We start from the raw sequence: 27661 nt of genomic DNA on the forward strand, positions 1-27661 counted from the left end.
TTCTGTCCACAATGTCTGCATCACAAGCTCCTTTTCAATTAGTGCACTGGCTTCGCTGTTGCCAGTTTGTGAAGATGAGCACTCAGCCTCTGAAAGAGAAATGAGTCTTCACCGCAGAGCAGAAGAAACTCGGGCCTTAAAGTCCAAGGTCCAGAATCCAGGATGAGGCCCTGACTTACAGAGAAACTTGCCCCTTGCCTGTTGTACCAGCCTGAGGACCCTGGGTGGCACAAGGGTCCAGCTAACAGAGGGACTAATCCAATTATATGGGCTTAATGCAGACCTCAAGTGCTGACTGTGTGGAGACTACAAGTTTTTCCTGTGACCACATGGCCATTCTGCCCAACTCAGAAATCTAGTCCCGTTTGCCTGCATTTAACCCATGTCTTTCTCAATTTTTCTGATCCAGGCACCTGCCCAACTTTTGAACGTTGCATTAAACATAAAATATCTTTTAAGTATTGTGTTTGTCCCTGCCCCTGCTGCTTCCATAAGGTTCATTTTGGTGGAGGGTTTTAGGGTAGAGCTCGCAGGTATCAAATAAAGGGTGACACAGCCAATAGAGACAGTGTCTCGTTGGGCCAGAGGCCTGGGTTCGATCCTGACCTCCGGTGCTATCTGGATGGATTTTGTACGCTAGGCCGGATTTCCTCCGGATACTCCAGTTTCCTCCCACATCGTGAAGATGTGTGAGTTGGTAGGTTAATTGGCCACTGTAAATTGCCACTCTTCTGTAGATGAGGGATAGAAGCTAGGGGAGTCAATGGAAATGTGGAGAGAATATTTTTAAAAATCAGGATCAATGCTGGGGATGTAGGCCAAAGGGCCTATTCTGTTACTATGATTAACTGAGTTCTCATTGGGTCCCTGAGAAAGAAAAAGAAACTGAGGCAGATTTCCTATTCCCAAATGCACCGGGAGACTCAAAATTCAAGGTAGATTTATTATTGAAGTATGTATACATTGTACAACCTTGAGGCTCGTCTCCTTACAGATGACCACAAAACAAGAAACCCAGAATAACCCATTTAAAAAATGACGAACACCCAATGTGCAGCGAGAAAGAGAAACACAAATTGTGCAAACAATAAAAGTAAGCAAATAGCATTTAGAATGAAAGTGAGTCCTCAGGCATGCAGCCAGACTGGGCCCCACAGCCTCAGCCACAGAGAGAGAGTGGAGTAAATGTCGCAGGGCAGCAAGCAGAACCGTCCTGACCCTCACCTCTTGTCCCGACACCCTGCCTCTTCTGATTCCTCATTGCATTGTAGGCCTGGGCACTCCTTAGGCCTGTTCCTCTGGAGCAGCCTGACTCCACTGTCAGGAGAATAGCCAGTACCAGAAGGCTGTGGAAAATGGGCCCAACCAGGACACAGTGAAGGACGGCATCACTAAAACCACTCTCTTAAATTGCCTTTTGTTCTCCAGGAGCAGGAGATGACAGAATGGAGGCTATTTGGTTCATTACATCTCTTTCCACTGTCCCCAGTTGTACTTCCCTTCAGCTTATCCAACTCCCTATTATGAGATCATATCAGCTCTGTATTCCCTACTACAATTAAACCCTATGAAAAACAAATTCCCAATCCCCCTCGAGATCTTTTCAAAGTTCAAGGTAAATTTATTATCAAAATACATATATGTCACTATATACAACCCTGAGATTATTTTTATTCTGGGTAATCACAGCAAATACAAAGAAACACCACACACAACACTGACAACCAACCAGTATGCAAAAGACAACAAACTCTGCAAATGCAAAAAGAAAATAGTAATAATAAATAAGCAATAAATTTCGAGAACATGAGACGATGAGTCCTTGAAAGTGAGTTTGTAGGTTGTGAGAACACCTTAGTGTCCAGATGGTGAAGTTGAGTGAAGTTATCCCCTTTGGTTCAAGAACCTGATGGTTGAGGGGTAATGACTGTTCCTGAACCTGGTGGTTTGGATCCTGAGGCTCCTGTGCCTTCTTCCTGATGGCAGCAACGAGAAGAGAGCATGGCCTGGGTGGTGGAGGTCCCTGATAATGGGTGAGCATAGGAGAGTCATCTCTGGTTCAAGAACCTGATGTTTAAGGCTGACAGTCACTTTATACCCTATCACAAGGGAAGTCCTTTTCTTAGGAATACTAATTGAACTGGGAAAATGTGAGGGAAACAAAGACAGAAAGCGAAATACATAATCAAAGTTTGGAAGACTCATCTGTGTGTGTTTCTTTCTCCACAGAAGGTTGTCGAGTTCAAACGTGTCTACAGTGAATCGGTGAGTGTCTTTGGGAATGGAATGGTCCTATACAGTACCAGTCCCTCAGTAACCAGTTGGTTAAGGCACTGAGGGCTCTAATTCGATCAGAAACTAATTGTTGACTAGTATTAATAACCACCGAAAAAGAGCTTCATCAATCCCAGGGTAACATCACACACTAGACATTTCACAGTGTACACTGAATCCAAAGGAGGGAAAAGGAAACCTGAATATTTTTAATGAAATGAAAATATTTGAACACTTGGAGATTGGTTTCAAATAAATTATGGTTTGGTAATTCCAACAAAATACTTGAAAAATGTAGAATATTTCCTCTGCTCCGTGCAGAAAATTTGCATATAGTTCTGGTATCGCTGTGCTTGTATTAACGAGGAAACTCCTTTCTCCTCTGCTCCCTGCTGTGCAGTTCAGAATGAATCAGTTTAAAATATTGCACTAACTAGTGAGAATTACATATAGTGAGAACTAAATGCAAAGCAAGTTTGGGACACATCAAAGTGGCACTGTCATGTATATGCTCAGTCACTTTTTTATTAAGTACCTCCTTGAAGCTAATACAGTGGGCACTGAGTGCATGTTCAGGGTCTTCTGCTGCTGTAGCCCGTCCACATCAAGGTTTGTGCATTCAGCGATGCTCTTCTGCACACCTCTGCTGTAACACATGGATGTTTGAATTACTGTCAGTCTGGCCCTTCTCCCCTGATCTCTCATTAACAAGGTGATCTCACCCATAGAACTGCCTCTCACTGGATTTTTTTTTTTTTGCTTTTCACTATAAACTCACTGTTTCATTCACTGTTGTGAATGAAAATCCCAGGAGATAAGCAGTTTCTGAGATACTCAGACCACCCCATCTGGCACCAACAATCATTCCACAGTCAAAGTCACTTAGATCTCATTTCTGCCCCATTCTGATGTTTGGTCTGAACAACAACTGAACCTCTTGACCATATCAGCATGCTTTTATGCACTGAGTTGCTGCCACGTGATTGGCTGATTAGATATTTACGTTAAGGGGCAGACGTACAGGTGTACCTAATAAGGTGGCCACTGAGTGTATTTACTCGGTGAATTGTGTGCAATGTGTTTTGTGATTTGGCTTTAACATTCCCTTTTTTTTGCTAGAGATGCACTAGACATGAGCAAGAGTTCTCTATGTACGAGAGGTGTACAAGATTTGTTAGTGCCAGAGGTGAACAAGGTGAAGCTGTATTATGTTCCAGCAGGGATGTGCAGATATTCGCTAGCTTCAGTTTGACAGTTCTGGGGGAGTAGTGGAGGGGTGTTACTTTAAGGTACACCAAAACAGTTACAGTGTAGTGGTGTGCTACACACAGCACTGAAATAACGACACGCAGTTGGTGAGCTGCAGTTACAAAAGAGATTTATTCAAACTTCGCGGCCTCGCTTTAAAGCCTCTCTGATCCCGCCCTCCCCGGGCGGGAATGCTGTAGGGGGCGCGTATTCACAGTCCCGTCCCGCGCGTGGGCTTTTCCCCTTGCTGGTGAAGCAGACTTGGCGCCCTTTTCGGGACCGGCCTCAAAGCCGGCGCGCGCCGCTTTGTGAGCCGGTCCAAGTGCGCTGGGAAGTGGGTGGCCACAACAGTTTAGTAGTAGAAGCATCGAACAGTACAGCACAGAAATAGGCCCTTTGGCCCATCTAGTCCATGCTGAACTAATCCCGCTGACCTGCACCCTCCTTACTCTTCCATCCATGTACCTATCTCTTCGCTGCTGAAATCCAGCCTGCATCCACCACTTCCACTGGCGGCTCGTTCCACACTCTCATCGCCCTCAGTGAAGAAGTCTCCCCTCATGTTCCCCTTAAACATTTCACCCTTCGCCCTTAACCCATGACCTCTAATTCTAGTCTCACCCTACCTCGGCGGGAAATACCTGCTTGCATTTACCCCATTTATGCTTGAGTGGCAGAGTAAAGAGTATTGATAATGGCTGGGGTCACCCATCTGGTGAAGACACTGCTCAGAAGAAAGCAATGGCAAACCACTTCTGCAGAAAAATTTGCCAAGAACAATCATGGTTATAAAAAGACCATAATCACCCACGGCACATAGCGAGCGAACAATACCCTGGGTGGTCTGTGGCATTGTTCTAACTTAGCTGATGTGAGCTGTCAAAGGGTTAAAACTTGATGTCAATTGTTTTTATAATCTTCCTGTTGTGAATCTATAATTAATGTGATGTTTCAATACTTGGACAGTAGAACATCTAAGAAACTGTCACATATTGTAGACCGTGAGGCAGGAAGACAATCCATGAAATAAACTCTCAGATGCGTTTTGGCAGGTTATATATTTATTTTTAAATGGAAAACTAATTCAAATTTAATTTTTTATTTACTTTGCTTTCACAAAAACTAGGAATGGATTGTCCTCAGACAAGCCAGGTGCTCTGCCAGATGATGTAAATATTTACCAGAAGTACATTGCCAGGTATGCAAATTTCACTATATTTTACTTAGAAAACCTTGTTTAAGAAAACCGAACCTGATTCGGTGGTTCTGTGTTCGCTGCATTTCAAAATTGCTTGGTAATTTGCGTTTGCTATACCGATGTGAGGAGTTGAGATTGGAATCTTGGTGGGTGTGCAGGGTGGTTGGGCATTGCCCCATTGCTTGTGGAGTTGAACCAGCCTCTTGTCACTTGTCACACATGAAGCCACCCACGCAAAGGGATATATTGTAGATGCTGGTGAGGGCCAGTCCACAGCACAAAATTGTCCTCAAACCTTCAAGTCTGTCAGTAAGAAATCCCTGGTTAGAAATCAGAATCGTGTTTATCAGCACTAACATACAGCACTGTGCAAAAGTCTTGGGCGCCTGAGCTATGTATATGTGCCTAAGATTTTTGCATGGTGCTCTGTGTTGTGAAACTGGTTGTTTTGTGGCAGCAGTACAGTGCAAGACATAAATAAATCGCTGTAAGTTGCAATTAAAAAATTAAATGGCACAGAAGAGGAACAGTGAGACCGTGTTCATGGGCCGTTCAGAAACCTGATGGCAGAGAAGTTGTTCCTAAAGTGTTGACCGATTCAAGATAGTTCCTTCAGCACACGAGTGTCAAGGAGAACAAAATGACAGTTGCTCTGGATCAGATGCAGCATAAAAAAAACGCAGTGGGCATACGGAATAAATAAGCATTAAAATACATGATAATAACATGATTGAAGTCTCCTGCAATTGTGCGGTGAGCGTCCGGATGCTTGTGTACTTCCTCCCTGATGTTAGTAATGAGAAGTGGGCACGTACCAGTGGAAAGGATCCTACACTGCTTTCTGGAAGCATCTTCTTTTAAAGATTCCTTGATGGTGGAGAGCGTTGTGCCCCTGATGGAAATGGAGAGATACAGTAGGCCTTTCAGCCCACCGAATTGTGCTCACCATCAACCACTCATTTGAGGATGGCCAGAGAGGTGATGAATTTAGTCAGGGAGAAATAGGAATGGTTTGCACCTCAAAGTTACTATTCTGTTGATTTATTGGGTATGCCCACAAGAGAATGAATCTCAGGGTTGCAAATAGTGACGCATGTGTACTTTGATTAAAAAAATACTTTGAGTTTTGGTGGTGTGAGATCAAAGGTACTCCCTTTCTGGATGGTAGCAGTGAGAAGAGAGCCTGGATGGTAGGGGTCCGTAATGATGGAGTCTGCTTTCTTGTGGAAGCACGCCTTGTAGATGTGTTCAGTGGCGGGGAGGCTTCGCCTGCGCCTCATCCCCCACTTCCTGTTGCCTTTTCCGCACAGAGACCACCCGAGGTCAGGACCCCGTGCTTCTGTGAGGGATGGGAGCAGGAGAAAGCCCGTCAAGTTCGCCCCGCAGCGCTGTGGAATCGTGGCTGATGAGCGATAGGCCTTATTTGTCGCACGTTCAATGAAGTGTTATTTACGTCAACTCGAATCAGTGAGGATCACGCTGGGGCCGCCGCACTTCTGCTGTCGCGTAACTTACCCTAACCGTGCATTTTTTTTGGAAAGCGACAGGAATCTGGAGCACCCAGGTGCTCACAGAGAGAACTTACAAACCCCCTCTGCAGACTGTGCCGCACCCCCCCCCCCACCGCCACCCCAGCCTCAGCTACCTCAGCTCTGCTTTCCCTAAATCCCTCAGCCTTCCTGTCCCTCAGACTAATTGCCCTTATTCAAAGTGATTTCTCGACAGTGAGTCACTCGCTGTGTGGCAAGGGTGAAGAGGAAAGAATCATTTCCCTGTGTCTGTAACCTGTGCAATTGACGGAAGTGCCGTATTTTCATATCAGATCTGCCTGCTGTATTTATTTCAGGGTTAAGACCTAGCAGGCAGAGAAATGTGCTCTTGATGCAAATTTAGCTAAATATTTGCTGTAAACAGAAACAGTAGCCTGCAAAAAAATTCCAGGAGCTGATGCTATTTAGGACAGAGATTTAATTAAGGAATTTCTAACAAGGTCGCCCTTGCATCTGCCAAACCCTCTGTTTTGATAATTGCTCAGCATAATGCAGAATATTTCTCTAAACATCTCCGCGTGAGCAGTTGGACTGGTGAGAGATAAGCCGGGATTCTGTTTCAGCCTCCTTACTGAAAGCACTCAGACAGGGGCCAAATGTTGGCTCTGTGGGTCTGATGTTGCAATGTTTTCATGATCCAGCCTTGGAAAATGGTTTCTAATTTGATGAGGCATCTACATTAAGTCACACGAAAGAGAAGATCTGCAGATGCTGGAAATCCAAGCAACACGCACAAAATGCTGGAGGAACTCAGCAGGCCAGGCAGCTTCTATGGAAAAGAGTGAACAGTGGATGTCTCGGCCTGAAACGGTCAACTGTTTACTCTTTTCCATTGACGCTGCTGCCTGGCCTGCTGAGTTCCTCTGGCATTTTGTGCGTATTACATCTACACTCCGTAGCCATAGTATTAGGTACCTACTGTACCTAATGAAGTGGCCAGTGAGTGTACAGGACAGTGCAGAAGTCTTAGGCGCATGTATGTCCCTCAGGTGCCTGATTTTTGCACAGTACTCTGTTTGTCAACGTGGACCAGAGAGCGAGTTTGTAAAGCTGGCGGGAGCAAAGGATGTTGGGACTGGCAAAGGTGACGCTGCTGGGGGTTGTAGAGAAGAAAAGCCAGGGGGTGGGGTCGGTGCAGGTGCAGAGACACCCGGTCCTGAGATACCAGGCAAGGTCATTTAAATCCAAACAATTGTTTTATTGATCATTAGACACTACCTCTCTGGTTCTTCCTGTTCCCTCCCCTCTCCCTTTGCCCTTTTCCCAACCACGAATCGTGTGGATAGTCAGAGGCTTTTTCCCAGGGCTGAAATGGCTGCCACAAGAAGACACAGCTTTAAGGTGCTGGGGAGTGGGTACAGAGGAGATGTCAGGGGTAAGTTTTTTACTCAGAGAGTGGTGAGTGTGTGGAATGGGCTGCCGGCAATGGTGGCGGAGGCGGATACGATAGGGTCTTTTAAGAGGCTTTTAGATAGGTACATGGAGCTTAGAAAAATAGAGGGCTATAGGTAAGCCTAGTAATTTCTAAGGTAGGGACATGTTCAGCACAACTTTGTGGGCCGAATGTTCTGTATGGCGCTGTAGGTTTTCTATGTTTTTATGATTCCCCTCTTCCTGCCCCCTTCCCACTCTCAGTCCACAATGGAGACCTATATCAGAATCAGGTTTATCATCATTCACATATGTCATGAAATTTGTTTTTTTTGGCAGTAACAGTACAGTGAAATACATAAAATTACTACAGTACTGTACAAAACTCTTCATGGTCTTCTGCTGCTGAAGCCCGTCCACTTTAAGGTTCAACGTGTTCTGTGTTCAGAGATGCTCTTCTGCACAGCACTGTTGTAATGTGTGGTTATTTGAGTTACTGTCGCCTTCCTGTCAGCTTGAACCAGTCTGGCCATTCTCCCCTGACTTATCTTATTAATCAGGCATTTTTGCCCAGAGAACTGCCACTCACTGTATTTTTTTTTGTTTTTCACACCATTCCCTGTAAACCCTGGACACTGTTGTACATGAAAACCCCAGGAGATCAGCAATTTCTGAGATACTCAAACCACCCCATCTAGCACCAGCAATCAAAGTCGCTTAGATCCCATTTTGTCCCCAATCTGATGTTTGGTCTGAACAACAACTGAACCTCTTGAACCATGTCTGCATGCTTTTATGCATTGAGTTGCTGCCATATAATTGGCGGTTTAGATATTTGCACCAGCAGGTGTAGAGGCATACCTAATAAAGTGGCCATTGAGTCTTCATTTTCAACACAGAAATAAGATTCCATCCTGTCATCAAGATGATAGTGTGCACTGTTTTCCCTTCCAGTCAAAACTTATTCAAGTAATTTTCTGCAACTTTATACAAGTAGATTTCAAAACAGATATCAAAATGCCTGTTTCGCAGTCATTTGATATCTTCAGCAATCACTGTGTCATTACATCATTAATATTTAATTGTCAGAGAATATAATCAGCCAATTAGACTGATGCAGTGGAAATGAAATTGTCCAGAGGCCAATGCTATCATAAAACAAGAACTGTGTTTCATGTAGGTTTTTTTAAAATCTGTTTAATGTGACTGAAATGCAGAAGCTCCTGTATTCAATTAGGTAAATGAACTCAGCAGTGCTTACACTAAAAAGCAACCATGGGATAATCTCCATTTTGAAAAAAAAAACCTCTCCATTTGCGTTTTCCTGTGGATTTCACTGACTTGGCAGATGGTACTTTTGGCAGCACCAGTCCAAATGTTTATTTGTGTATTTTTCATTATAATTGAAGGGGATTTGACAATCATCATCCTCAGTACGCAGTCACTCTGAGTGCACGGAGAGTCCATTTCCACCCTCTGCTCTCACAGAATGTTCTGGCAAGGAAACACCAGAAATACTTCAATTTGACGACCAAAGTACCAAGAGTAGGGGATAAACAAGCAGTTTCTTTGCCAGTGTCGCTTTGAGATATTTGTTACTCTGAGGCAAGAGGGCCCAGGACTGGAACCGGATACCCCGGCAGCTTCCACAAATTTTATTGTAATTTTAAACATGCCAACCTAAGTTTAACCTCCTGCAGATGCTTGTTGCTGGGCGTTGGAGTTTCGGAATGGGAGGAGAACATAGAACTTAGTACAGCACAGGAACAGCCCCTTCAGCTCACAATGTTGTGCTGAATGAATTGAATTAGTCATCAAATGCCAAATAAACTAATCCCCTCTGCCTGCAAGGAGAAGCTCTGGAAGTTGATTGGGTTTATGGGTAGCTGGTACAGGTGACTGCAGCCACACTCTGGTACAGGGCTTTGAGAGACGGGCAAAGTCAAGTGAGGGCAGGCCTCATACCCCGTTGAGATTGGTACATGCCCCGTCCTAGCTTGCAAAGTTACCTCTGGCAGATGAGATCAACAGTGGGATCCAATGGCCAAGAAGGCGATTCCACAACGCTTCACAAAGAGAGCAAAGGGCATGATCAGGCACAGGAAGTAGCCGTGGTTATCGAGTGCGTCCAAGGAAGGCCCCAGTTGTGACAACTACTCATGCCTCTGGACCGGGACTCCTGAGGTCGAGCGAGAGGAACTGCCCGGTTTCCACTTTAAAAACTCTCCACGCGGGTTTCCTTGTGCAGTTCGTGCCATCTCACGATGACCTGCACAAATCTGTCATCATGAGGTATGATGGACGACCAATCAAGCCATGGTGGATGGAATCAAATTTGAGTTTATTGTCCTGTGCACAGGCACAGTGAGGTACAGGGACAATGAGCAACACCAGCATGTAGACACAGACATCCCACAGAACATAGATTACACAATACAATGAAGATATAAAACAAGATATTAGTGCAAAAAAAAAGAGAAGTCTGCGATAGTGCAGCAGGTAGTCTGTACTGTTCTGTTGTTGAGGTTAGGTGGAGCATTGGCTGATCATCAGAAAGCAGCAAGTGGGAATAAAGGGATCCCATTCTGGCTGGCTGCCAGTTACCAGTGGAGTTCCATAGGGGTCAGTGTTTTATACGATGTATGGCAATGATTTGGGCTATGGGATTAATGGATTTGTGGCTAAATTTTTTGATAATACAAAGATAGGTGGAGGAGTGGGTAGCATTGAGGAAATAGAGAGCCTGCAGAGAGACTTAGATAGTTTAGGGGAATGGGCAAAGAAGTGGCAAATGAAGTACAATGCTGGAAAATGTATGGTCATGCACTTTGGTGGAAGAGATAAATGGGCAAACTATTATTTAGGTGGAGAGAGAATTCAAAATATAGAGATGCAAGGAGACTTGAGAGTTCTTGTGCAGGATACCCTAAAGATTAACCTCCAGGTTGAGTTGGTGGTGAAGAAAGTGAATGCAATGTATAGAATGTAAGAACAGGGATGTGAGGTAGAGGTTCTATAAGGCGCTCGTGAGACTGCACTTGGAGTATTGTGTGCAGTTTTGGGCTCCTTGTTTTAGAAGGGATATACTGACATTGGAGAGGGTTTAGAGAAGATTCACGAGAATGATTCCAGGAATGAAAGGATTACCGTCGAGGAACGTCTGGCAGCTCTTGGGCTGTATTCGCTGGAGTTCAGGAGAATGAGGGGGAATCTCATAGAAACATTCTGAATGTTAAAAGGGCTGAACAGATTAGATATGGCAAAGTTATTTCCCATGGTAGGGGAATGTAGGGCAAGAGGGTACAACTTCAGGATTGAAGGACGTCTGTTTAGAACTGAGATGCGGAGAAATTACTTTAATCAGAGGGTGGTAAATCTGTGGAATTTGTTGCCATGTGCAGCTGTGGAGGCCAAGTCACTGGGTACATTTAAGGCAGAGATAGATAGGTTTTTGATTAGCCAGGGCATCAAAGGATATGGGGAGAAGGCAGGGGAGTGGGGATGACTGGAAGAATTGGATCAGCCATGATTGAGTGGCGAATTTGTTGCCACAGGCGGCTGTGGAGGCCAGGTCATTGGGTTTATTTAAGGTAGAGGTTGATTGATTCTTGATTGGTCAGGGCATGAAGGGTTATGGGGAGGAAGCAGGAGATCAGAGCTCAGAGGGAAAATGGATCAGCCATGATGAAATGATGGAGCAGACTCGATGGGCCAAATGATCTAATTCTGCTCCTGCATTTTATGGTCTTATGGTCTTACAACCAGCAACAAGAGCAAAAACAAGCCCCATTCATCCCTCCCACCTGCACACATGGACAGTTCTTTAACCCCGGACAAGCTTCCAGCCTCATGTGGGCTCGGGCCTACAGATACTGGGCTTTACTCCCAGAACAGGCCCGGGCCTACAGATATTGGGGTTTACTCCCAGAACAGGCCCGGGCCTACAGATATTGGGGTTTACCCCCAGAATAGGCCGCAGGCCTCCAGCCTCCAGCGGACTTGGGCCTACAGGCATTGGGCTTTGATCCTCCCAGCAGGCTTGCAGAGGTTTGCAGACTCTGCTCCAGCCATAGGGCCTTGACTTCCAGACTTCCAATTCTCCCCTCAGACCTCGATCCTTGGCATCGATCCCAGCACATGCCAATCACAGAACACCCCAGTTGATGCCTGAATTGCTGAGTGTTTCCAGCATTTTCTCTTGTTTTTAAATCAACCACTCTGCCTGGAGATAATAGGAGAAAATAGATTATAGGAAGATTGCAATGTTGAAGGAAAATGTTTTCAGCTGAAAAGCAATTGTGGTTGGGGCAGTGTGCCTGGGACTCATTGTCAGAAAGAGAGAAGGAGGCAGAAGCCTTCATCCTGTTTAAAAAAAGTAACTAGAAGAACAATTGAAAAACAGGAAGTTTGAATTGTGGTATTTGCATCTGCCAGAAGAAATTTATGGACCAAATTTTTTCCTCAGCCATAAGCTTCTGCATTGCTGAAGAACAAGGTCCCAGAACAAACTAAGATTCGTAGTAGAGTTTCTTGAGCAGACATAGGATGGCTAACACCCAGTCAGATGGGTAGATCCTCCTAATGAAGGAGAGCTTCTCCCAGTAGTCTTGAGGAGATTGAGTACTAGAGGAAGGTTTACTCTCTCGAGTGTGAAACTTCAACCCACAATCTCATCTGCCAGAATCAGGGAATTGACCAGGGTGGCACAGTGTTAGCAGTTAGCACAACCCTTTACAGCACCAGCAGTCACCAACTAGGTCCGATTCCTGCCGCTGTCTGTAAGGAATTTGTATGTTCTCCCTGTGAATGCTTTAGATATCCTCCAGGTGCTCTGGTTTCCTCCCATTTTCCAAAGACAGATGGTTAGGGTTAGAGTTAGTAAGTTGTAGGCATGCTATGTTAGCGCTAGAAGTATGGCAACTCTTGCAGGCTGCCCCAGCATAACCCTTGGACAGCGTTGGTCACTGGCGCAAACGATGCCTTTCACTGAATGTTTCAATGTATGTGTGATAAATAAAGCTAACTTTAAAATCCCTTTGAAATTTCATCAGTCCTTGGTAGAAATCCTCAGATCAGACTGAAACTTCCCGCTGCTCACTGCTGGCCTCTTCCCCCTTTCCTTTCCAATCCTGATGAAGGGTCTCGGCCTGAAATGTTGACTTTATTCCTCTCTGTAGTTGACCTGCTGAGATCCTCCTGCATTTTGTTTGGATTTCCAGCGTCTGCAGAATCGCTTCTGTTTATGAGTTTAGTGGAGTGGTTATGTCCTAGCATGCAGACACTGAAGTTGCCTGTGACAAATCGGCAGTCATGACCGATTTGCTCCAGCAAGTCACTAAAGTGTTTCTTTGAAGGTGGAAGAGTGCATCCAGTGAATGTCTCTGTGCCAAAAATACCCTGGGGAGTAACTGTATGTACCCTTTCTACACAGAGATTGGTGGGTGTGTAGAACGCCCTCCCAGGATGGGGGTCGGGGCAGGTACATCCAGGACATTTAGGAAACATTAAAACGATGGGACAATGGAGGGTTACTCTCAAACTCAAAGTCAATTCACTATCAAAGTACATATGTGTTGCCATTTACAGCACTGAGATAAAAGAAACAAAAATTATAATAAATAAATAAGCAATAAATATCAAGAACATGAGATGAAGGGGCCTTAAAAGTGAGTCCATAGGTTGTGGGAACAGTTCAGTGTTTGAGAGAGTGAAGTTACCCCCTCTGGTTCAAGAACATGATGTTGAGGGGTAATAACTGTTCCTGAACCTGGCGGTGTGAGTCCTGAGGCTCCTGTACCTCCTTCCTGAAGCAAGAAGAGAGCATGTCCTGGGTGGTGGGGATGCTGTGAAGGAGGGAAGGGTTAGATTAAAACTTAGAGTAGGTTGAATGGTTGGCACAATGTTGTGGGCCAAAGGGCCTGTACTGGGCTATAGTATTCTATGTTGTAAGTATTTAGAGGAACAAGCAAACCACTGAAATTAAGAGACAGGAGTAGGAGTGGATCTTGGCGCTCCTTGAATTTGCTCCACCACTTGATAAAATCACCAACCCAATCCTCAAACTCCTTGATGTTCTGGGAAGCCTAAAATTTCTGTCCCTCAAATACAGTTCTAAAATGATCATTTCAATGGCCTGAGATTTTGATTGCGAGCTTTAGACTCTCTAGCCTGGGGGTGCCACTTAGCACCGATAATAATAATAATAAATAACCAATAAATATCGTGAACGTGAGATGAAGAGTCCGTGAAAGTGGGTCCATTGGTTGTTGGATTGGTTTGGTGATGGGGTGAGTGAAGTTATCCCCTCTGGTTCTGCATTCCGATGCCGATGGTTGCAGGGTTAAAACTGTTCCTGAACCAGGTGGTGTGGAACCTGAGGCTCCTGTACCTTCTTCCTGATGGCAGCAGTGTGCATTACAAAGTTAGGCAGTACAGAAGATTTGCCTTACATACGGAAGCAACAGTGAGAGGAACAGGAGTTCCCTTGTACATATGCCTTGCCTCATACATACACCGATGTGTAGAGAACACGTGGCATTTGAACACGGTCCAAAAGCAGTGAGAGCGGCTTCACAGATCAGTGTCAACAGATTTACTGATGATTCTCTTCAGTTCGGGAACGTGATGAACACTCTGAAGAGATACGGTCAGCCAGGTCCCTCCACTTTACCCATCAGTTACACCTGTAAACATAAATTCCCTATTTTTACGTACCTAGTTCATTTCATTGGGATGCAGCGTGAAATGGGCCCTTATGGCCCTTCAAGCTGTGCCACCCAGCAATCCCCCAGATTTAATGCCAGCCTAATCACAGAACAATTTACAATGACCAATTAAGACCATAAGATATAGGAGCAGAATAAGGCCCTTTGGCCCATTGAGTCTGCTGCTCCATTTCATCCTGGCTGATCAATTTTTCCTCTCATTCCCAATCTCCTGCCTTTTCCCCATATCCCTTCATGCCCTGACTAATCAACAATCGATCAACCTCTGCCTTAGGTACACCCAGTGACCTGGCTTCCACAGCCGGCTGTGCCAACGAATTCCACAGATTCACCCACCAACTGGTACATCTTTGACTGTGGGAGGAAACCCACACAGTCACGGGGAGAACATTCAGACTCCTTACAGGCAGTGGCAGGAATTGAACCCGGGTCGCTGCTACCGTAAAGCGTTGTGCTAACCACTACGCTACCATGCCACGCCTTTCTTTCAAACTTTCAAACTATGAGTTCCAGATATGACAGTTTGTGAATGATGCAGTAATTTTCCCTTGTTTGAGTCTTTATTAAATAAACCAGATTAGCGGGGACACAGAGAGAAGGGAGCAAATTGTTTTTTTAATAAAAATGCCAAATGTATTGCTGCCTGGGAGGGATTACCGGTTATGCAAAATGAATATTGTTATAAAAAAGGCAAAATACAATAACAGCATTTAGTAAAAGGATTAAGATTTAAATATGAAAATAAGGAGTTCTAAGGAAACATCTAATCCAGTCTATGGTGCTTTTAAAAACAGAAAGGTTCCTTGAGGTGCCCGAAACAGGATTTGTAATTCTAGCCTCCTGCTGCCACCATACCAGCTCTGAGATGCTGTTTGGTTTATAGCTCTGGTACAAGGCAATTCTCTCTCTCTCTTTAGTTACTAAGGGACATCTTTCATTAAATGCTGTGGTTTCCTAAATCATAAATAAACTCAGTTAATTCAGTCTGCTTTGCCTATCCAGTTGTCAACTGCAGCTACTGTGAACAGTGGGGGAGAAAAGAGTGGGGGATGATTTTTGGGATAAGGAAAGGAGTTAGTTCGTGACTGGGGGTGGGGGGGGAATGAATTGAAGTTCAGCACCATCATAGGGACTAGCCTCGCCTTCATCAGGGACATCTTCAAATGTGATGCCTCAGAAAGGTGGCTTCAATCATTATGGACCCCCATCACCCAGGACATGCTGTCTTCTCATTGATATCATCAAGCAGGAGGTACAGGAGCCTGAAGGCACACACTCAACATTTTAGTAACAGCTTCTTCCTCTACACCATTAGTTTTCTGAATGGACAATGAACCGACCTATTAGCATTTCCTAGTCCTGACGAAGGGTCTCGGCCCGAAACGTTGACTGTACTTCTCCCTATAGATGCTGCCTGGCCTGCTGCGTTCCACCAGCGTTTTGTGTGTGTTGCTTGAATTTCCAGCATCTGCAGATTTCCTCGTGGTAACATTTCCTTACTAGTTTTGCACTACTTATTTAATTTAAATTTGTGTGTGTGCATATATATATATATATAAATATATTTATTTACTTACATTTTATATATTATATCTTTAATACATTATAGTGATTTATGGTATATTTATATTGCACTGTACTGCTGCCACAAAACAACAGATTTCACGGTATGTCAGTGATAATAAACCTGACTGATTCTGTTTCGGTTGGTGAGGTGGGTAGGGGGTGAGCTGAATGTAAATACTGCTCTGTGTGCTCTTTCTGCCCCTGGGGTGTGCCAGCCTAAGCAGGATACACAAGCCCGAGGTATCAGCTGGTCAGGCTATGCCTAGGCTATGAGGATCCGACCCCTACAAGGTGACATTCTCCCTTCCTTTCCTCTCACTGTAAGGAGCTCCTGTCCTTCCAGATCCCTTCCATCTCGGGAGGTGAGTATTTGCCAGCACCGTCCCCGCCAACAACCCCTCTCACTCGAAAGGACAGGGGCTTCGGGGATTGAGGGGGATCACGCACAAGATACTGGAGGAACTCAGCAGGGTCAGCCAGCATCTCCGGACGGGAATGAGTAGTGCACGTTTCGGGCCGAGACCCTTTGCACAGGGATCGACGGAGCTCAGATTCTGCAGATCCCTTACAAGTCACCCACCATCCCTTGTTGTTGTCTGAATCCTGCAGCTCCCTCTCCTGCGCCGCTCTGCGAACACCATCACCCAAGGGACTGGAGGACAGGCATGGTCACACAACATGGAAACAGACCATTCGGCCCACCATTCCCATGCTCACCTTGAACCCATCCACATCAATCCATCTTCCAGAACCTGGCTCGTACTCTTCTATACCTAGGTGAATTAAGTTCCTATCTACAAACGTCTTAAATGCTTAAAGTTGTTTGGGGTCCACCACCATCTTCTCAAGGGCAATTAAGGATGGTCAATTTATTTGCAATCAGAGATGTGCAGCACAGTAACAGGCCCTTCTGGTTGGATGAGCCCTTGTCAGCCACTTACACCCATGTAATTAATTAACCTACTAACCCGTACCTCTCTGGAGTGTCCCAGGTCACTAGCATCACGCTAACTACTATGCCACCATACTGTCCCAATAACACTGACCTTTACAGCGATGCCCAGATCTTAGACCACAAGACCATAAGATATAGGAGCAGAGTTAGGCCAAGTTGCCCATCGAGTCTGCTCTGCCATTTCATCATGGCTGACCCATTTTCCCTCTCAGCCCCAATCTCCTCTCTTCTCTCCGTATCCCTTCATGCCTTGACTAATCAAGAATCTCCCAACCTCTACTTTAAATGTACCCAGTGACTTGGCCTCCACAGCCACCTTCAGACTCACCACCCTCTCGTGAAAGAAATCCCTCCTCATCTCCGTTCTAAGAGGGCGCCCCTCTATTCCGCAGCTGTCCCCTCCACACCCACTCTATCAAAGCCTTTCAACATTCAATAGGTCTCGATGAGTTCACCCCTCATTCTTCTGAATTCCAGTGCGTACAGGCCCAGAGCCATCAAACGCTCGTCACGTGACAAGCCTTCCATCCTATAGACGAACAGTACGTCCAACAAGTACAACTTCTCTTCACTTGTCCTTTGTAACAGCGGTCACCACACCTCAAACACAGTCAATTTATTGTCCCACGAAGACCATCAGGAAAGTTTTGTTTTTAATTTTACAACATTCTAAATGCATTTTATCAGAAATTTGGCCTCATGTGTGCAAGGTGAAGTTATTTTCCATCTACTGGACAGCGATGCTTTCTGGAGGATAGTGGCAACGTAACCCAGTGGAGCCCCATTCACTCCCATCCTCAAATCCCTCTTCAGTATTGCATTGTTTCCGAGTGGACAATGAATCCATGAAAACATTGCCTCACTACTTGTGTTCTCATTTGGCACTAATTTGCTGTATATATATATTAACATCGTCATCATTATGCGTCGTGTCAATAGACAATAGGTGCAGAAGTAGACCATTCGGCCCCTCGAGTCTGCACCGCCATTCTGAGATCATGGCTGATCATTCACTATCAATACCCAGTCCCTGCCTTGTCTCCATATCCCTTGATTCCCCTATCCATCAGATATCTATCTAGCTCCTTCTTGTGTCATGCCATATGACATCATCATTATGTGCCATGTCATGCTGTAGGGGATCATGGTCTTTGACCATGATTGCACTTGGCAAATTTTTCTACAAAAATGCCTTCTTCTAGGCAGTGTCTTTACAAGAAGGGTGACCCAGATGTTATCAATACTCTTCAGAGATTGTCAGTGGTCGCATAACCAGGACTTGTGATAAGCACCAGCTGCTCTTACAACCATCCACCACCTGCTCCCATGCCTTCATGTGACCTTGGGGTGCTACACCTTGCCCAAGGGTGACCTGCAGGCTAGCAGAGGGAAGGAGTGCCTTACACCTCCTTTGGTAAAGACTCCACCCTGCCACTATTATACACTGTATAATTTGTAGGATATTTTATGTATTAGTCTGATACTCAAATCTCCCTTCGGATGAATTTTTAAAGTAGTTCAAACCCACTCTCAGAACTAGTACCTAAAGGTGGAGAGTTTGACCAATGAGTTTGTTTAGCACAGATTCTCTCTCCAGCGCCACAGCCTTCCTACACAGAGTGTTACAGGCAAATCCCAGCCCTACAGAAATATATCAGGAACCCTGCTCTCTCTGAGATGTTTTCGGAAGCAAGTTCCCAAAATAAAAAAATGCCAGAAACAGTGTGAAGAAAAACACTGGTTAACACTTGGATATTTACCCTTCTACAAAGAGAAAATCCCAGTTTTTGGAAGACTTGATGCTTTAGCAACAGCTTCTTCTCCTCCATCATTAGATTTCTGAATGGACAATGAACCCATGAACACTACTTCACTATCTTTGCTCTCTTTGGGCACTACTTATTTAATTTTTATATACAATCACTGGCCACTTTATTAGCTACAGGAGGTACCTACAAGTGGCTACTGAGTGTACTTCTCCACTCCTGATGAAGGGTTTCAGCCCGAAATGTCATCACTACCTCCTCCCATGGGTGCTGTCTGGCCTGCTGAGTTCTGCCAGCATTTTGTGTTTTTACTGAGTGTACTTCTGTATGTTAGCGATTTTCTGCTGCTGTAGCCCATCCACTTCAAGTCCAACATGTTGTGTGTTCAGATACGCTCTTCTGCACACCACTGTTGTAACACGTGGTCACTTCAGTTACTGTCGCCTTCCTGTCAGCTTGAGCCAGTCTGGCCATTCTCCCCTGACCTCTCTCAATAACAAGGCACTTTCACTCACAGAACTGCCGCGCACTGTATGTTTTTATTGATTCTCACACCATTCTCTGTAAACTTTAGTCACCTATGCGTGAAAATCCCAGGATATCAGCAGTTTCAGAGATACTCAAACCACCCTGTCTGGCACCAATCATTCCATGGTCAAAGTCAATAGATCACATTCCTTTGGTCTGAACAACAACTGAACCTCTTGACCATGTTTACATGCTTTTATGCATTGAGTTGCTGCCACATGATTGGCTGATTAGATATTTACATTAACGAGTGGGTGTACCGGTGTACTTAATAAAGTGGCCATTTGTTATTATAATTTATTGCATTGTATTGTTCTGTAAGGATTCTCTCTATGTTCTTCCCAGGTGCTCCAGTTTCCTCCCACAGTCCAAAGAAGTACCATTCATTCACAGTGTGCCATGTCACATGACATGGATGTTCACAGTCTTCCATGTCTTTAATCTGAGAATTTCCAATAAGTTCTTCAAACTTTTGCTGGCCATCCCTTGATGTAGCTCATGAATGTATTGTGCTGTTGACCACAACTTTTTCTTCTGTCCACTTTTCCTGTTGCTGCAAGATGTTCGAGCTTCTTTTTCCTCAGTATACGTCCTAGAAATTCCAGCTGCCGTTTGCTGATTGATGATATCTGTTCTCTTATTCCGGCTTTTCGGAACAGTTCGTCATTTTTACCTCTGTCGTTCCATGGTATTTTCAAAGTTCTTCTCAAAAACTGCATTTCTGCAGCTTTGAGTCGTCCCTCATTTTGCTTTGATGTTGTCCAACATTCACTTCCATCCGTTAGTGTGGAATGAACATAGCACCGCGACACTCTGAGTTTCGTACCCACGGAAATCATCTTGCTTAAACACTCGAGCGTGCACTTGGCATTCCCAATCCTCCTAATTTCAACATCAGCCCTACCGTCAGATGTTATTGTGCTCCCTAACTAATTGAATTTCTGTGTTTGTTTGATTGTTTCATTGCCCGAGTAGAGTCATTGTTCATTGTAAATTGTCCCGAGATTCGCTTAGGGTTAATCAGAGTTGTGGGGTTGCTGGAATGGCTTACTCCGTGCTGTAATGCTAAACGAGCAAATTTCATGACATATGTCAGTGGTAATAAACACGATTCCGATCCTGAGTTGGAAGTGGACATCGAATTGTCCCCAGTTAGTACAATCAACTCCTGCTCTGGGGGGGTGGGGAGAGGTGTTGCGAGGAGGGGGAAGGGTTGTTTCTGCAGCATTCGGCAGCTCGTCCTCACTTGCCCCACATCACCCACACCCAGCCCTGCACTTCTTCGCCCGTCAGCTGGGTACAAGTCCCGAGGGCAGGAAGCGAGCTCAGTTCTTTCGCTGCCAAAGCTTGAAGCTGGAGTTATTAGCCAAATTGCTCAGTTAGCAGAGATGTTCTGCCCCATTATCTTACAGAAGAAGTAATCTCACTCATCTGGAACACTACCATTAGTTTACAAGTATGGCCATCAGGGAGGATGCTTTCAGTCTATGCTGGAATTGGCAACAAATCAGAAGGGAGTGCAAATGAGCGGACATTAGAGAACATGAACAGGGCATTTTAGATTAACAGTAGGTGCAATTTTGATTAAAATCTCCAACATGCATTTGCAATATTTAAATAAGAATATTTTCTGAGATTATTGCTCCCCGCCTATCATGACTGTAGAACATAGAAGGAAGCCAGTTCAAGCCATTGCATTCATTGCTGGCTCACACAGCAATTCCACTTCGCGCTGATTTTCCTTGTAACCCATTCTCACCCTGTTCCCATCAGCTCCCCTGAGAAATACACACACTCACACTCACACACCTCACACTCACACACACACACCTCACACTCACACACACACACACATACCTCACACTCACACTCACACACCTCACACTCACACACACCTCACACTCACACACACCTCACACTCACACACACACCTCACACTCACACTCACTCACACACACACACCTCACACTCACACTCACACACCTCACACTCACACTCACACACACCTCACACTCACACCTCACACTCACACTCACACACACACACCTCACACTCACTCACACACTCTCACACACACACACATTCTCTCACACACACACACACACACACACACACACACACACACGCAAAACGCTGGAGGAACTCAGCAGGTCAGGCAGCATCTATGGAAATGAGTCAACAGTCGATGTTTTGGGCCAAGACCCTTCATGGTGTTTTCCAGCAAAGCTGCAGAACTTCTCGTATTAATGTTTCGGGCTAAGGCCCTTATTCGGGACTGGACAGGAAGGGGGCAGAAGCCAGGATAAGAGGATGGGGGGAGGGGAAGTAGTACAAGCTGGCAGGTGATGGGTGATACCAGGTGAGGCGGAAGGTAAGTGGGTGGTCAGTAAGAAGCTGGGAAGTGATAGGTGGAAGAGCTGAAGAAGAAGGAATCTGATAGGAGAGGAGAGTGGACGTGGGAGAAAGGGAAGGAGGAGGGGCACCAGAGGGAGAAGACGGGCAGGCGAGGAGAAGAGAAGTAGTAGGAGGGGACCCAGTATGCAGAATGGAAAAAATGAAAAGAGGGAGGGTAGAAGGAAGAAATCGCAGAAGTTAGAGAAATCTGTGTCCATGCTGTTCCCCAGACCGAACATGAGGTGTCGCTACTCTGGCCTGAGTGTGCTCTCATCATGGTAGCGGAAGAGGCCCTGGACCAACATATGGGAATGGGAAGTAGAATTAAAACGGGTGGCCACGAGGAATTCCCAGATCCTGCTACCCTCCTCCTCTGGAGGCAGTTCACGGCAGTCAGTTGTCCTGCTAATGTTTGGAAGGTAAACTCAAGTACGCGGGCAAAACAGATAGTCATAGGGAGACCATGCAAACTCCACTTGGACATCGCCAGAGGCAGGGATTGAACACAGTTCGCTGAGGCCATAAGGCAGACTGTCTAGATCTAGTTTTTGTGACTAAGCATCCTCTCTTTCTCCTTTATTTCGTAGATGTACTTCACCTATAGTCATATATTGTGTCCATATGTTAACACTACACTAACCCAGTACAAACCCATCCACCAAAGGACTTCTTTCGCATTTTAACTCCCCAAGAGACTCTCCGAAAAATATTGATAATCCCAGAGGATATCAGAATATTAACAATCCACACCCTGGAGACTTCCAATTAGTAAGAAAACAGCTCACCAACCCCATCTCAGGCACCATCCCACTCATAGTAATACTGACGTAACGATTTACTGCTATGGTAACCATTCCAGAAACTCCTGATCCTGTTACTGAAACCAAAGGTATTAGACCAGGTGCAGAATTAGGCCATTCAGCCCATTGAGTCTGTTCTGCCATTCTATCATGACTGATCCCGGATCCCACTCAATCCCAGACATCTGCCATATCCTTTGATGCTACGAGCGATCAGGAAGTGATCAATATCCACCTTAGATATATCCACGGACTTGGCCTCCACTGCAGTCTGAGGCAGAACATTCCACAGGTTCACTACTCTCTGGCTAAAAGAAATTCCTCCTTACCTCTGATATAAAGGGTCACTCCTCAATTTTGAGGCTGTGCCCTCTAGTTCTGGCTACCCCACTGTAGGAAACATCCTCTCCACATCCACCCTATTTAGTCCTTTCAACATTCGGTAGGTTTCAATGAGATTCCCCCCCCCCCCCCCCACATTCTTCTAAGTTCCAGTGAGTACAGGCCCATAGCTGCCAAACGCTTCTCATATGTTAATCCCTTCATTCCTGGAATCACCCTCGTGAACCTCCTCTGGAGTATCTTCAATGACAACACATCCTTTCTGAGATACGGGGCCCAAAACTATCGACAATACTCCAAGTGTGGCCTGACTAGTGTCTTATAAAGGCTCAGCATTATCTCCCTGCTTTCAACCTGTAAATTAACCTTCTGGGAGCCTTGCACAAGGACTCCTAAGTCCCCTCTGCACTGTTGATGTTTGAACCTTCTCCCCATTTAGATAATAGTCCGCACTATTGTTCCTTTTACCAAAATGCATTATCGTACATTTCCCAACACTGTATTCCATCTGACACTTTTTTGCCCATTCTTCCAATTTGACTGTCCTGCTGCAATGGCATTGCTTCCTCAGCACTACCTACCCCTCCACCTATCTTTGTATCATCCACAAGCTTTGCCACAGAGCCATCAATTCCAAATATCACTGCATAGAATCTACCCCGGCTGTAACAGTGTCTTTTTTACAAATTGCGCTGTTCATTCCTAGAGTATAAGGAAAAGTTTTTAAGAATGTTGTGTAATGTTTAGTTTTTTTTATTCACTTTACAGTGCAGAATAGGCCCTTCCCCCAACTTAACCCTAGCCTAATCACAGGACAATTTACAATGACCGATTAACTTGCCAACCAATGTATCTTTGGACGGTGGGAGGAAACCAGAGCACCTGGAGGAAACCCGCGCCATCACGGGGAGAACGTACAAACAGCAGCGGGAATTGAACCCAGGTCACGGGCACTGTAAAGCGTGCTAAACACTACACTACCAGTCCACCTAGAGGTTTCTTCACTGATAACCTCCAAGAGTTTCATGAACCCTTATTAAGATGCAATCCTTTCTCTCCAGGGCCAATGTTTCTGTAACACTTGCTACAACACTAAACTAAAATATCTCTATCCAAATCCATTCTTCTCGCCCGCTGTTTTGCTTTTCATTTTGCAAACTGTTAACTCTTGATGTTGTAAAGTTATTTTTATATTCTGTTGTAGGAACTTATCTTTAGAGGTCCAAATCACCCATAAGATCATGACAAAGGAACAGAACTAGGCCATTTGGCCCATCGAGTCTGCTCTGCCATTCTGTCATGGCTGACTTATTATCCCTCACAACCCCATAACCTTTGACACTCACTTGTTAGTGGGTCACTGAAGCTGGTTGGCGTCCACTCTTCCCACACCTACTTTCCGTCCCGTCTCTGACCCTCGCCCCATATGTGGGTTTTGGTCATTTCTGATTTACAGACAGTTCAGGGCGAGAACAGTTCTCAGGAATATAATGAGATTTAAAGGCTGGAAGACGTTGCTGAGAATGTGGGCAAAACAGGTTTAGATGCTTTGGTGTCCGAGGCCTCTGTTGGTCCAGGTCAATCATGGATGTTGCATCGTAGGTGTCTATATATGCAAGCCAGGGTTGTACAATATGGAGGCAACTGTTGCCTGTGTGGCAGGCTCCCCCTCTCCATGCATCTGATGAACTCAAAGGAATGGCAGAGACCAATACAGTTTGGTACCAGTGTCACAGTAGTAGCCAGTTAGTGTTGATCTCAACATAGTGACTCCAGATTTTCCCTCAGGATTTACTCCTGAAACCTTCCCCTTGAGTGGGTACGGCAGCAAGGCAGCAGAGGTTTGAGATCAGAGTTTTCCTTCTAGATGAGCTGCCAAACACAGCTGGTGGGCCCCATCTGCCCAGAACGACTGGTTTTAGGGCACCAGTAACCCACCTTTGCCCCTTCTCCTGTCAGTGGAAATGGTTCCGCTGGGCTTAATAGCTGAACCACACATGAAGACCAGGAGCTGGACTTGGTTGTCGGAATCTATCTGAGTATTTAGTGGGGTCTTATCCCCACTTGAACCCCCGGCTATAGCAACCTCAAGGAACCATTTTGATCTGCATGTGACAACCAAAGCGAATCTTTATCTTTCAACGTGGGGAAAATGGGAGTAGCTTAGATGGGAATTTCGTTGGCATGGAGCAGAAGTACAAATTTCAAAGCAAATTTATTATCAAAATACGTATCTTGAGATTTATTTTCTTGCGGGCATTCAGAGTAGAAGAAAGAAATACAGTAGAATCAATGAAAAAACACACACAAAGACTGACAAACAGCCAATATGCAAAGTACATTTATTATCAAAGTATGCATGCGGTATACAACCCTAAGGCTGCTCTTCCTGCAGGCAGCCATGAAACTCAGAAACACTATGTGGAACCCGTTCAAAGAAAACATTAAGCACCCAATGTGTGGGAAAAAAACAAATCGCACAAATGGCATAACACACAGAATATTAAACATCAAACCGTAGAGTCCCTGGAACAGTCTTGGAATGCTCAGTTCAGTTCAATTTAGCACTGTGTAATGATCATAACAATAAACAGTAAATAAATAATACTGAGAACGTGAGTTTTAGAGTCCCTGAAAGTGAGCCTGCAGGTTGCGGAATCGGTTGGAGTGAAGTTATCCATGCTGGCTCCCAAAGGTTAAAGCAGTTGAGATAAAGGACCTGTTTCTTCACTCTGTGACTATTAAACACAGAAACCACCAGGATTGCTCTGGATTGATGCTGCAGGAGTTTCCATTAGGTTTTGTCAGTGATCCAACCTGCAACAAGCCTTGTAAAACGCAGTGAGCACAATAATTTCTGTTCAACAGGCTGTTAGCACTCTGTAGAAAGAGGGCACGCTGCGTTAATGACATGGCAGATATTATTCCTGGCAAGGTTACAAGTGTGTTCCTTTTAGAGCAGTTTTTAACTGTAATGCTGGTGATGCTGATGTTAATAATTCTCTCTGCTGTACAGAAGACACTAGCTAACTCACTCTGACCAGAATCACGACCCTCACCCTGACTCCAGAACCCTCGGGAGTGACGAGGACCTTCATCCCCATCTTTGCGTGCCGTGTCGCGGTGAGGGCAAGGCCGTCTGTCTTGACCATGGTTGTTCTTGGCAAATTTTCCAAGAGAACTGGTTTGCCATTGCCTTCTCCTGGGCAGTGTCTTTGCAAGAAGGGTGACCCCAGCCGCTATCAATGCTCTTCAGGGATTGTCCGGTGTCAGTGGTCGCGTAACCAGGACTTGTGATAGGCACCAGCTGCTCATACGACCGTCCGCTACCTGCTCCCATGGCTTCACCCTGATCGGGGGAGGGGGGTAAGCAGGTGCTGCACCTTGCCCCCGGGGGACCTGCAGGCTGGCAGAGGGAAGGAGTGACTCACATCTTCTTCGGTAGAGACGTATCTCCACCCCGTCACGCTGATGAGGAGCAAGGCTTACCGTTTATTATTTGACAGACTTCTCCAAAGGAATGAGGGTTTATGGTGATTTTCAGGCCGTAGCAAAGTGCATAGAGCCTGGAACAGGGCAACTCAGGAACAGGCCCTTCGGCCCACAACACCGAGCATGGAGCCCGGTTGAAATAAACCTATCTGACCGCACAGGAGCCATCCCCCTTCATTCCCTGCTTGTACATGGGCCTATCGTATCTGCTTCCACCACCACGCGTGACAGCACCTTCCAGACACCTGCCATTCCCTGTGTAAATTACTCACCTCCTGCATCTCCATTCATGTTCCCCTCTCACCTAAAAGGCCTCTTCATCGTTCAGTAAGATCAAAGCAGGTCCTACATCGCAGCACCACTTTCCGAGCTCACCCCACATGTCTCTAAATATTCCAAAAGTGTTTTTGTTTATTTATATGTTAATTCAGGATGTTGCCAGCACTGGAGAACCTGAGCTATATGGAGAGGTTGATTAGGTTGAGGACTTTATTCCGTAGAACGTAGAAGACTGAGGGGAGATTTGATAGAGGCATACAAAATTGAAGGGTATAGATAGGGTAAAGGCAAGTGGGCTTTTTCCACTGAGGTTGGCTGCAAAAGGTTAAGGATGAAAGGTGAAAAGTTTAATGGGAACATGAAGGGAAACTTCTTCACTGAGAGAGTTGTGAGACTGGAACGAGCTGCCAGTGTAAGTGTGCATGTGAGAGTGATTTCAAAGTTTCAGAGAAGTTTGGGTAGGTACACGGACAGTCAGGGTACGTAGGTCTACGGGTCTGGGGGGAAGTTGATGGGGGGTAGGCAGGTAAATGGGTCTGTATGGACTAGATGGGCCAAAGGGCCTGTTTCTGTGCTGTACTTTTCTATGGCTCTATATAGAGATATGGTGTGGAACAGGCCTTTCTGGCATAATGAGCCACACTGCCCAGCAACCTGCCTATTTAACCCAAACCTAATCTCAGGACAATTTACAATCTCCGTTTAACTTACTAACTGGTACGTCCTTGGACTATGGGAGGAATCTAGAGCACCCGGAGAAAACCCATACATTCCATGGGGAGGACGTGCCAACTCCTTACAGACTGTGCCGGAATTGGACATTTCCACCTCTGGGGACACTCTGACTGTCTACTCTATTATAATTGTATAGATATTTATCAGTCTCTGACACTTAGGAGAAATCTGTCCAGGCTATTCTTGTAGTTAATATTCTCTAATCCTGGCAACATCCTGGTGAACCTTTGCTAAACCCTCAACATCCTTCTTGTAAAGGGGAAAACAGAACTAAATACAGCCTCTCTAAAGTTTTATAATATGACTTCCTGACTCGGATCCTCAATGCCACTAAAGGCAAGCATGCCCTAATGCCTCATTTCCCAGCCTTTACACTCATGTTGCCACTCTCAGGGAGCTATAGACTTCGACACCAAAATCCTTCTGTGCATGTTGCCT

General features: G+C 45.3%; 1 protein-coding gene across 1 annotated transcript in view; it reads left to right on the forward strand.

The window, feature by feature from the left end:
• casz1 (castor zinc finger 1) overlaps positions 1 to 27661 on the forward strand; it is a 145425-nt gene that overhangs the window by 31403 nt on the left and 86361 nt on the right. The window contains exons 6-8 of the mRNA XM_059951623.1: positions 2230 to 2265; positions 4649 to 4720; positions 16542 to 16709. Of these exons, the coding sequence (XP_059807606.1) occupies positions 2230 to 2265; positions 4649 to 4720; positions 16542 to 16709 (276 nt within the window). The remainder of the gene's footprint in view (positions 1 to 2229; positions 2266 to 4648; positions 4721 to 16541; positions 16710 to 27661) is intronic.

This window comes from Hypanus sabinus, chromosome 27 (assembly GCF_030144855.1).
Source record: "Hypanus sabinus isolate sHypSab1 chromosome 27, sHypSab1.hap1, whole genome shotgun sequence".
Lineage (NCBI taxonomy): Eukaryota > Metazoa > Chordata > Chondrichthyes > Myliobatiformes > Dasyatidae > Hypanus > Hypanus sabinus.